The sequence below is a fragment of the Primulina tabacum genome, chromosome 16 (genome assembly GCF_025594145.1).
Source record: "Primulina tabacum isolate GXHZ01 chromosome 16, ASM2559414v2, whole genome shotgun sequence".
In the NCBI taxonomy this organism is placed as follows: Eukaryota; Viridiplantae; Streptophyta; class Magnoliopsida; order Lamiales; family Gesneriaceae; genus Primulina; species Primulina tabacum.
Window position 1 is genome coordinate 20634110 of NC_134565.1, and position 12523 is coordinate 20646632.

At 33.3% G+C, this 12523-nt stretch overlaps 1 protein-coding gene across 1 annotated transcript; it reads left to right on the top strand.

Moving 5' to 3' along the window:
* Nucleotides 1-10343: 10343 nt before the first annotated feature.
* On the top strand, nucleotides 10344-12026 carry LOC142529051 (protein ASPARTIC PROTEASE IN GUARD CELL 2). The gene has a single exon (XM_075634427.1). It carries the CDS (start codon nucleotides 10435-10437, stop codon nucleotides 11920-11922), a length of 1488 nt encoding a protein of 495 aa, XP_075490542.1. The 5' UTR covers nucleotides 10344-10434; the 3' UTR covers nucleotides 11923-12026.
* The last annotated feature ends 497 nt before the right edge of the window (nucleotides 12027-12523 follow it).

Here is a 12523-nt window from a genome sequence, read left to right on the forward strand (position 1 = left end):
AAATTTAGTTTCCCAAAAATAATATTTTGATCTTTTAAAACTCCTTGTTTGCCCAAAATCGGCTTCCCAGGAAAGATCGAGCTCGACTCATAAAATAATTTGAACTCTTAGGAAAATTAAATCATTTTTAAATTATATTAGGAAGCATTGCCATCAATTAAATAAAATTATATAATATTGTCTTGGTCGTCCTCGGTTTTCTTTCCTTTACCTTTTATCGAATATTCGAGTAAAATTCTTAAGTTCATGTAATCATATCATATACTCATTTAATCATGCAATCATACATTTAATCATATAGTAAATATCATGCTAGCATTTAAAGTCAATTAAATAAAACAATTAAGCAATTAAAACAATTTGCATGCATGTGGGTTTACGTAGGTTGGTTTTTCGGACGTTACACAAGGGCAGTTTGCAACTTCCTAACACAATTTCACATCATGAAAAATGTTATTTTTAGAAGTTTTAAAATATATGCATGATATATGCTATTTTCAGAAGTTTTAACAAATTTTACACGTATATACTATTTTTAGCAATCTCGACGTATATGAATGATATAAAACATATTTTTGGAATTTTTAAAAAACATGGAAAGTTATGAATGTTTTATGAAATTATAAAGTAAAGGAAAATATTTTTGAGGAATGTGACTTGATCGTGACAAAAAGTAGTAAGAGATCTGTTGAAAACGGGAACAGTGAACTTGCAATGAAAAGTGAGTGAACCGTTGAAAACTGAGGCAAGAATCTCAATGATAATGGATATGTTGAAAAAATGAACGGTGAAGTTATTTTTATGATAGTCGGTGGGATCGTCGAGAAAGTGGACATTTAATCCGGCGGCCTAGTACGATGGTTTATAGATTTATCATATCGAATAAATGTTGTCACTTTCGAGGATCGGACTTCACCTAAAAATGATGATTTTAAATGGAAAATGTTTATATGTAGGCATGATTTCAAAAATTGCATATTTTGAAGGTTTCATGATTGCAGGGAAAAATCTATTTTTAGTAAAAGTAATTTTTATGTATGTGAGTGTATATTTACGTACTTGCTATATTAGGTTTGAACATGATGAGTCATTAGACTCACTAGGTTTGAATAGTTGCAGGTAATGATGATGTTGAGTCGTGAGGTGCTTACTATCGAGTCATTCGGGAGGCACAGTGCATATCCGAAAACCTAGAAATTCTGCATATGTTAAAAACTTTTGATGATTTTATGGATTATCGCTTTTATTTATAGACTGTTAGGATGCTAGAATTTATTGATTTAAATTTTAGACTTTTATCGCTTATTTTATTTATTCCGCATGAATGATTAAGGATGATATGAAGTTTTGTTTATTTGACTATTTATGCTAGTTTATTTATGATGAATTAATTATGTATAGTGAATAAAAAAACTATTGTAAATTAAAATGAATTAGAAGATAGAGTCGTTTCAATTTCATTCTCCAATTTGACAATTTAACAGTAATTCGTATACCAAAATTATTTTTAGTATAAAAAATATCGTGTATATTGATTGACCCAAAGTATATATACCAAGGAATGCTAGCTCCTTAATTTTGTTTTCTCATTTTCATACAAAAATCATTGGTTAAGATTTTTAGTTCCAAAAGGATGGATTGTTTTGACCCGACAACCGAATCAAAGGGCAACAAACCCGGGTGGGGGGGGGGTGCCGGACCGCAATTCCGATCGTCTTTCAGTCCTCTTTAATTCTTTCTAACGTGAATGAAATTTTAATTTTGAATTTTTTTTGTCTCATAAATTTTATTGATTAAAAAAATAAAACTTTATGTTTCCTAAAATTTATTAATTTGCCCTCTTTAATTCGTTCTAAAAATTCAAACTTTATGTCTCCTAAAATTTATTAATTAAAAAAATGCAAACTTTATGTCTCCTAAAATTTATTAATTAAACCTCTTGAATTCGTTCTAAATTGACTTCCAAACTTTATAACGGAAACATACTCATGCCCTCACATGTGTGCAATCGATTTGATTTCCTTCACTTTTCGGTATGGAGATATTTGAACAAACAAAAAAATGTAGAGTCATATTCTGTTGGTCTATTGTGAAGTGTAATGATTCAGACAATCATTAAAAAGACACTATTTTTCATGCATATAAACTATTGCTTTTCATTAGATCGATGAATATAATATTTACGAATCAATAAATTCCTACTCCTTATTTAATAAATTTACTATTCCAATCTAATCCCTACTTCAAAGATTACAAATTTTAAAAATGTCTCTCTCTGGAATATGATTTTTGTGAGACAGTCTCACAAATCGTTATAGACAGATCAACCCTATCGATATTCACAATAAAAAATAATACTCTTAGCACAAAAAGTAATATTTTTCATTGGATGACCCAAATAAGATATTTGTCTCATAAAATACGACCCATGGGATCGTCTCACACAAGTTTTTGGCATCTATTAATTAGTACTTCTTAATAGGCGCAAACCACTTTTTAAAAGACGTTTATGCTCTACCATATACTTATAATGTAGGATCTCATCAATTAAACAAGGAGACATCAACTTTTTTTAATAAAATTATATATTTTTTAAAAAAACCAGGAGATAGTAATAATGTAATTGGAACGATAAACATATGACTCTTAAGCAGTTATATGATTTAAAAGATTAAAATTACATAAATAATATCAGTTATAACTTTTAATAAACGACAATCATCTCATCCTAAAATATTCGTCCGATGATTTATCTTCATGTTGAAATAAACATGTCATGGTACGTGAATCAATAAAATTTTATTTGCAATTTTAAAGTTGTTTAATAACATGTGATTTGGGTGTATATATTCTAATATGTGCGTTATGTTTTTTTTTTATCCAATTTGAAAATAAATAAATATAACATAAAGGAGGTGAAAAATATCGAGTGAACCAATCAATTTATCTTTAATTTGTTTTTACAAAGATATATAATACATTTAAAAATATCGAGTGAACCAGTCAATTTATCTGTTCGATCACAGACCAAATCAGATTATCCATGATCGATCAAATTAACTAATATTTGAACTAACCGAACCAACTAATGAATACGTCAAAATGAAATCAATAACCAAATCAAATTCGATTAGTTTAATTTTTCCAATTAATTAATTATTATTTTAATATAAATAAAAAATTTCCAATAATTTTTGCGTGTATATTGTAAGGAAAAACATTAGAGAAAATCCACAAAGTAAACAAATTTCTTCTTCCAACTTTAAAGTTCAAATTTTCTATCCGTCTAATATATACTTTAAAGTAAATAAATTTTCTAAAATATAGAATCCAATTGCATCCTTACGTAACTTTTAAATGTTTCGGTTCAGGTTTAATGAGTACCCAATAAAATGACGTCATTTAATTTAACGTGTAAAATCGGACTATCAATAATGAATTGTAGTAGACAGTCGTCATGAGTTCTCTCAATAATATGAGCCGAAGTCATGAGAGTTTCACTCAGTTCACATCATATGTCTGGTGGAAGTCACAACTTTTGGACATCCCACTGGCAGCGTGTAGCATTCATCATGCAACCACGGTTGATGGAAGGCAATAATAAATTAAACTCCTTTAATTTTTTACTTTTGCAGTTTGATATAAATTTTGAATCTTATTAAAAATGAGGGATTTTAATTTTAAAAATTGTCTCATCATTTTAATTTAAAATCACGTTACATTAGTTTTTATGTTTGCTAGATTCATATAACTATATTATTTAATAATATACGTACTGATATATCATAATATGATATTCAACAACAATAATTAATTAATAAAGATAATTGATCAACAATACTATTAGATCAATGTGAGCCAGACATAGATCTTGACTCATAACCTAGGTGAATGCAGAGATGTAAATGCAACTTATTACAAGAGTTTTCAATATTTTACATGTCTTCATCTTGTGCATCAGGCCCACCATCTTCCAGTTTTCATCTCCCACTATTTATAATAATTAAATTTGAATAGTCATGACATATAAGATATACATTTCATGGGGTGGAAACGGATCATAAACCAGGCTCACTTTAATAATATAATATTAAAAAAATAAATAAAAAGGTAAAATATCATTGACATACACATATCACATTGGTCAAGACTCTCGATATCCTTCATGCATTTAATATGATATATTAACATCAATTAATTAAACAACATCAATTAATTAATTGATGTTAATATATGATATTAAATAACTTTAATTAATTGATTAAATCTTGCATCTAATTTTATTATTAACCACCTTAATTATTAAAGAAGTTAACAAATTAAATAAACATCTTTTATTTAATTTTCAATTTATTCAATAATAATTGAATTTTTGTAAAACTTATTTTATCATAGATAATTAAAATCATATTTTAGTTATTTATTTTACATGAAAACTATTAATTTACCAAAATTTGATTTTAAGGAAAAATTGAACAAATTTTCATAAAATATCAATTTTATCCAAAATTTTGTAAAATCAAAAAATCACACTCCAGCCCCGAACAGTTCAATCCCATGACCCAACACGGTGCCTAAGACGTTCCGAGCACCTGCCCATGCTGCTCGGTCAGATCAGGTGCTGGAGGGCACGCTGTGCGCACTCAAAATTTTTTTTCTTATTAAAATCAAAATTCTAATGGTGCATCAATTTTCGAAAAATTTTCTTATGTGGTTAGAAATAAAAATACTCAGCATGAATATAAACCATACGATATAGAAAATATGTCTCTGATACCATTATTGATTAATTGGTTTTTTCGTGTCCAAAACGCTGCGAAGTTTTAAAAAATAATTATTTCATATTTAAATAATGACTTGGGCACTCATATGAATTAAAAAAAGTTTAATTTTTCATAAAGTGTTTATTAAATTATTTTTAGTGAATTAATCACTTAACACCAACGATTCAGGATTAACGAAAATAGCACTTGTAGTATTCACTACGAACAATGTTCTCAAAATCTTTTTTCTCCAATTGAGTCCACGACTAGAATATTTGTTACTACTCTAAATTGCACTAGAAAGTTTAGAGGTATTTTATCATTGAGATCAAAAAACCAAAAACGGCTCAAACCCTTTGGTGTTTTCTCGTTGGCCGAAAATTGGAGAGAAGATGGGAGAGCCTTTTCGAAAATTGCATGAATCGAGCTAGGGTTTGTGGCATCCTTACTAAATATTGAATCCTTAGCCTAATTACTTTAATTATGAGTTAAGGGTTCTTTAATTAAACTTAATGACCTTAGTTAATTAATTTGACTAGTCCAACTAGTTTAATTAATTATTATATTAAAGTTCATTAAGAACTTTAATTATTTAGCATGTTGGACTTGTACTCTTACAAGCACATTATACGTACTTCTCAATATCTTTAATTTAAATCTTTTATAAACTCAACCTTTGAGTTTAATAATTTAAACTCTAAATTTTTATAAATTCAACTCCTTGAATTTATTCTTTCGAAATTTTAATTATCAAATATTCAATTTCTTGAATTTACTATATCATAATTTTATATAAATTTAACTCTTTGAATTTATTCTCTCAACCGAAAAAAATGATCTAATGCTTGTGTGACCATCAATAGTTCTGGGATACAGCTAGCCGTGGTTTCACAACTCTTTGTGATTCATGACATTTTACTTTATATCGGCTTATCCTAATTTACCCTATTCCATGCACCAACATTTGATCATGGGAATGTCAGATATCATTTTCTAATTAAACCTATCGAATCATGATAAGAGCATCTAGTAACATCGCCCCATTATTCCCTAGGTATCACTGATAGTGCCTAAAAGAACCAATCGATTATGGTTAACGTACAGTACGGTCCCTTTATCTCATATATCCTGATCGAATCTACAGCTCCTACACATATTGCAATTGGACCCAACCTCGCCATCTTGTGGCCCTCGCAGAGTCGGTTAATGAGTCAAAGCAAAATCGTAGTATGTAAAGCATCAGTGTTGTGCCAAGTCATAAGGACTAATGGTGTACAATCACAACCACAAAGTTTTTCTCTCTATGAATGATAAGCACTTGAAAAGTCCGATGGATGGTTGTTCAGTACAATCATCATATGATTACCCATTTGCATGATTGAACATCTCTATGTCTTTATGTAGGACCGAGTGCTTACCGATTTACCAAAAATTATAGATGGTGGTAATAGTGTAACTCAAATATTTTAAACCGCACAACAACTCAAGCACCACAGTTCGATCGCTCTACCAAGTAGGGACAATAATTGCACCCAACAACTTCCTCCCAATAATTGCATTCCTTGCAATCAATGGGAATTGAACCCGTGACCTTGGTTCTGATATCAATTTTAGGACCAAGTGCTTATCGTTTTAGCAAAAGTTATAGCTGGTTGTAATTGTGCAACTCAAATATTTTAAACCGCACAGCAACTCAAGCACCACGGTTCGATCGCTCTACCAAGTAGGGACAATTATTGCACCCAACAATCTCTCTCCTAATAATTGCACTCCTTACAATAAATGAAAATCGAACCCATGACCTTGGCTCTAATACCAATTATAGGACCGAGTGCTTACCGCTTTACCAAAAATAATAGCTGGTGATAATGGTGCAACTCAAATATTTTAAACCGCACAGCAACTCAAGTATCATGGTTCGATCGCTCTACCAAGCAGGGAAAATTATTTCACCCAAAACTTTGCCATTAAACATGGTACACAACATCACATATGCTACTCTCAAGCTCAAGCAGTCTTTATCTTTGTTTTTAGACGGCTGAATCGATTATGAACAAATTTATAATATATACAGTGTTTAAAATTGAGTTTCAAATCGAATTACAATTAATTTGTATTAAAGTATAATCAAGATCTTTATCTATGTCGATTGCATGTATATACAGATAAAATAAAAACGAAAAACATGACATGTAAATTATATTAAAATAAAGACTGTTAATTACAACTTAGTCAATAATTTCCTTAGAAAAATGTTGGCTTACAGGTCATCTACTGTAACAGTGATGATTGAACACTTTATTTATATTGATATTGAAACGTCCAATACTCGTTTTTCTTTAAAATGTACTAGAAATTTTTTTCCTCACCTTTCAGCCGAAATATGTAACTATATATATATATTTTTGATAACATTTAAAATAAACTCTCCAACTAATTATTTGAAAATCAAAAGGAACTCAATTCAAAACGTAAAATCGTAAATCGTCACCAAAACCCTAAATTAACATTTTTACAAAATAAAACACAAACTCTTAAATCACTAAAAAACCTCTCAAAAGCATATAAGTCGTAAAATCTTACAGTAATCATAAATCATAGTGCGGAAAACTAGCGGTGGTCCTCGGGTTGTGTGCACCTTCAGTCCAACTAGTTCAACCATCAGGACCTCCATCAATATCAAGCTCACCTGCATCGATTACACCTAGTATGTCTATTGGCTCAGCAAACCTTAATCATGATAACAACTAATACATATACATTCACATGCAACAATGAAAATACTTTTAAGAAAATAACTTTTCATAAACATGCATAAACTTAAACGTTTTTTCATTTCACCATATACGTATACGTTCCCTTTTTATTGAATCCAGATCCTCAATTGTGACTTTCGTATTAGCTGTAGGTCGATGGATCCATCTACATATTACCACGATACCGGGCAGCGGGACATCAATGACACTCTCACCCGTCAACTGAGTCTTGGTCTTACATATCATCGTATCATCGTTTCATTGTATTAGTCATAATCAATTCACCTCCTTCAACTTTTTATATTTTCATCACTTATAAAAATTCATGCATATATACATCATTTTCTTTTAAACCAAACATGCAACATGTATTTTATCATTAACGTTTCATCATAAAATTCCATAAACATTTGAAATAACATTTATTACAGCATTCACGGCACTTACAGGAAGTATAACAATTTTCAGATGTAAAATGACCGTTTGCCCCTGAAACCCTAACTTTTTCAATTTATCCTTAGACCTTAAAACGAAAACTAAAATACATCTAAACTTAACATAACACCTTAAAATACACCCATGAATATTTCTTTGACGTAAACTTAAGCTTCTCGACTAATATCCCAATTCGTATTTAAACTTAGACGTACATCTTGATTTTGACTAGTATGGACTCGAAACTTAAACAAACTTGGACCAAAGCTTAATAACACCTGAATAAACCATATACAACCCAATTGAAGCCCATTAGACCATTGGACCAGCTAGGACACCTACTGAATTTTTGTGCTCCTATTTTTTGCAAACCCTAGTTCATGTCATGCACCAATTCCTTCGACCTAGCACCTAAGCAAGTGGACCAGCCCCCGAAAAACCCTCCCAAGACATAGACCAAGCCCCTTAAGACCTTCCTAGTCCAGGCCTCTCGAGCCATGCACGAGGACGTGCATGGTTTCGCTAATCCTCTCGGCCACGGCTAGGTGGTGCCCTAACCGTGCGCCCTTCCTCTCCTAGCCTCTCCAACCTTGTGTGGACCACCATGACTCGAGGCTAGGACCCTCATGAGCCCAGCCCTTCACCTGGAAGGCAACCCGTTCGGTCCTCTTTCCTTTTCCTTTGAAAACCACAAGCCCTAGCCTTAGAACCCCTAGCACGATCGGCCCTCCTTGATGCATCATAACAGGCCTCATCCTTTCATCTAAGGACCCTTATCGTGTTGGAAAAATGTCCCTTCAAGTTCCCCTATCATGGAAGCCCCTTTGTGTCTCGTTAGGAAGAATTTTGAATCATTAAAACATGAGTTTTTGGCATATCATGGCAAAAAAACGAATATAAATACAAGGGCTACCTATTTTTCATGCAACCATACATCCAAACTATAATATGATGTGATAGATGAGAAAAATGAGATTAAGGCGTGCCTTTCCGTTTATTACGCATGAAAAAACGTCTTGCGATGCGAGGCACATCGGCGGAGATGGACCTTTGCTGAAATTCTTAAAATTCTCGTGAATTTCCTATGAAAATACGTGTGAGTGTGTGCTTTGAATCCTGATGAAAGTGTCCTAGTGCTTTGAGGGGTTGGGGCGTGTGATTATGGGGTTTGAGGGCAGGGTTTTAGGTTTTTTATTCTAACTAAAATACATGGTGCAAGCTTAGGCTCATTAACCAAGTATAATAGATCCATTAAGCCCATTATTTCATATTTAAAATACTTTGTTTAGGAAAGTTTGTGCAAATATTAACCGAGTTATCGAAAAGTTCCTATTTTCATCGAAAATTAGATACCGGTTTAAAATACGATTTGGCGCGTAAAAGCATCTCATAATAGCTCATTTTCGAAAATGTCCACAAAAATATACCATGTATTAAACAATTAAAAATAATTATTTAATAAAATATTTTCCCTATTTCAGCCGTCGGTCTTCGTTCCTTGATGACGTCTCGAATAACCTCTAAAACACAATTTTAATGCATTCCAATATAAAACTACATTTTAAACATGTATTCATGCATATCATAATTAATTCATGGTATTAAAACTATTTAATTATTCATATTCCCTAAATTTACATGTAGTTGTATTACATTACCCATCTTGAATCTTACAAATATCATATATTTTATTATGTAATATTTATTTTGTGAAATATTTGAATTTTTAAAATTTTATTTTTGGAGAATTAATAATTTAGACAATCCGACTCTTAAATTTAAATATTTAAACTCATCAAACATAATTATCATATTTAACCTTTAGGTGATGTTTTATTATTATGTGTTTTAAATTTAAATTTAAATATTATTAATATGTGTTTTGAATTTTTATTTAATTATTTTATTAAAGGATAAAAAATAAAGTTACATAGTAAAATTCATAGGATTGGTTTAGGTACGGGCAAAAACTTGTGTGAGGCGGTCTCACGGGTCGTATTTTGTGAGACGGATCTCTTATCTGGGTCATCCATGAAAAAGTATTACTTTTAACACTAAGAGTATTACTTTTTATTGTGAAAATCGGTAGGTTTGATCCGTCTCATAGATAAATATTCGTGAGACCGTCTCACAAAAAATCTATTTTAAGTACTGCTGATAAATTTTTTATCTGAACCCATCGAATTGACAATTATATAAAAACATTCTTATTTTATTATTATTCAATTCATTTAAACAATAGTTGTACGTTTATAAGATTCAGTTAACAGGATATATTAGTTAAAAAAAATATTAGGGGATAGTAATAATAAAAAATAAAATCCTCTCACTCCAATTATATGTGTTGCACACAGTTCCACCTTTTTTGTCTCGTCATATATAATCCCAAAACCCGAAGCAAATAAATGCTCATTCTTTCTCTCCCACACAAAAGCAACCCATCAACACCCATCCAACTATAAAGTTGAACCCTTCAAAAAATGCTCGTCTTTGTTGTCTTTCAAGTATTTCTCTTGCTTACCGTTGTGCTGCCGCCGCATACTACTCTATCCCACCTGGAAACCACCACCTCCGCCGGCCATGCAATCCCTTTTCCTCCGTTTGAACAACTCAACATCAAGAAATCCATCGCCGCCACAAAGCTCCGCCCACGTCCCCGCCCCAGTCCCACCAGTGACTTCAGCAGTGTTGAAGATACTGATCATGGATCAGCTCAAGAAGCAATCAGTCGTAATTCCAGCGTGAAGCTAAATTTGGTTCACAGAGACAAGATATCATTTTCATGGCATAAAGACCACCGCCGTCGTTTTGCAAGCCGAATGAAAAGGGATGCCAAAAGGGTTGCTAGCTTGATCCACCGGCTGTCCAGTGACGCCGCCGCCGAGTATGAGGTTTCCGGATTTGGGTCGGAGGTGGTTTCCGGAATGAAGGAAGGGAGTGGAGAATATTTCGTGAGGATCGGTGTCGGTAGCCCGGCGAGAAGCCAATACATGGTGATTGATACGGGGAGCGATATTGTGTGGGTCCAATGCCAACCTTGTAGACAGTGTTACCATCAATCCGACCCGGTATTCGACCCGGTCTATTCCGCTTCCTTCTCGGGTGTCTCATGCAGCTCCACGGTTTGTGATCGGGTCGAGAATTCTGGTTGCCATTCGGGTTGGTGTAAGTACGAGGTTTCGTACGGAGACGGGTCGTACACAAAAGGAAACTTAGCCTTGGAGACACTGACCATCGGGAACACGATCGTCCAGAACGTGGCTATCGGGTGCGGGCATATGAATCGGGGCTTGTTTGTTGGGGCTTCCGGGTTGTTGGGTCTTGGAGGAGGGTCCATGTCCATCGTGGGTCAGTTGGGCGGGCAAACGGGTGGAGCATTTAGCTATTGTTTAGTGAGCCGGGGAACCGAGTCATCCGGGTCGCTAGAGTTTGGTCGCTCCGTGCTGCCCGTGGGTGCTGCTTGGGTTCCACTGCTAAGAAATCCTCGAGCCCCAAGTTTTTACTATATTGGACTTTTGGGCCTCGGGGTTGGAGGTGAACGGGTACCCTTGCCCTACAACACCTTTCAAATAACCGAATTTGGCGACGGTGGAGTTGTAATGGACACAGGCACCGCCGTGACGCGCTTGCCTACGGAAGCTTATGTGGCATTTCGAGACACTTTCATAGCCGAGACGGGAAACCTACCTCGAGCCCGTGGAGTTTCTATATTCGACACATGTTATGATTTGGGTGGATTCATAACGGTTCGGGTACCAACGGTTTCGTTTTTCTTGTCAGGTGGCCCGATCCTGACCCTTCCGGCAAGGAACTTCCTGATTCCGGTTGATGAAAGTGGCACATTTTGTTTTGCGTTTGCACCATCTAGCTCGAGGCTTTCCATAATAGGGAACATTCAACAAGAAGGGATTCAAATCTCTTTTGATGGAGCAAATGGCTTTGTTGGTTTCGGGCCCAATGTTTGTTGATGCACGTAGAGTAAAGTTTTGGTAGTGTCTTAATTATAGAGCATAGTATCTGATATATTTGCCTTTTATTTTGGTCAGTATATGAATGAACAGTTAATTTATTATGTATGTGTTATTGTACCGAGTTAAGATCTATATCTGTTACTAAAAATGTATATAAATAATATGTTTTGAAAATGAAAAAGGAATGTGATTTCACATAGGATTGACGTCCGTGTGTATGTGTAATATAGGAGAGGGCACAAAAGGTCTGAAAAGATAGTAAAGAGCTCCTCTTTTAAGAGAACGACTCAATGAAATTAAGACTTTAGATGTGAACTTTCCCCAATCACTTTATTCATACATTAAATTAAATAAAGTGAACAAAATGAGAGCATACATCTCTTTTGAATTAAGAGATGACCAAAAACGAACTTAATTACAGTCTAAAAAGGCATTGGACGGAAAGGCCATTTACCTGGAATTAGTAACAAATAACACTAAAAATTACAATCAAATGCAAAAGAATATTCAGAGATCGCATTTGACAATTCACGATGAAGAACGATTGACAAACAACGTGAAGACTGAATCTTTGATATGTTTGATTTTTGAAAGGACA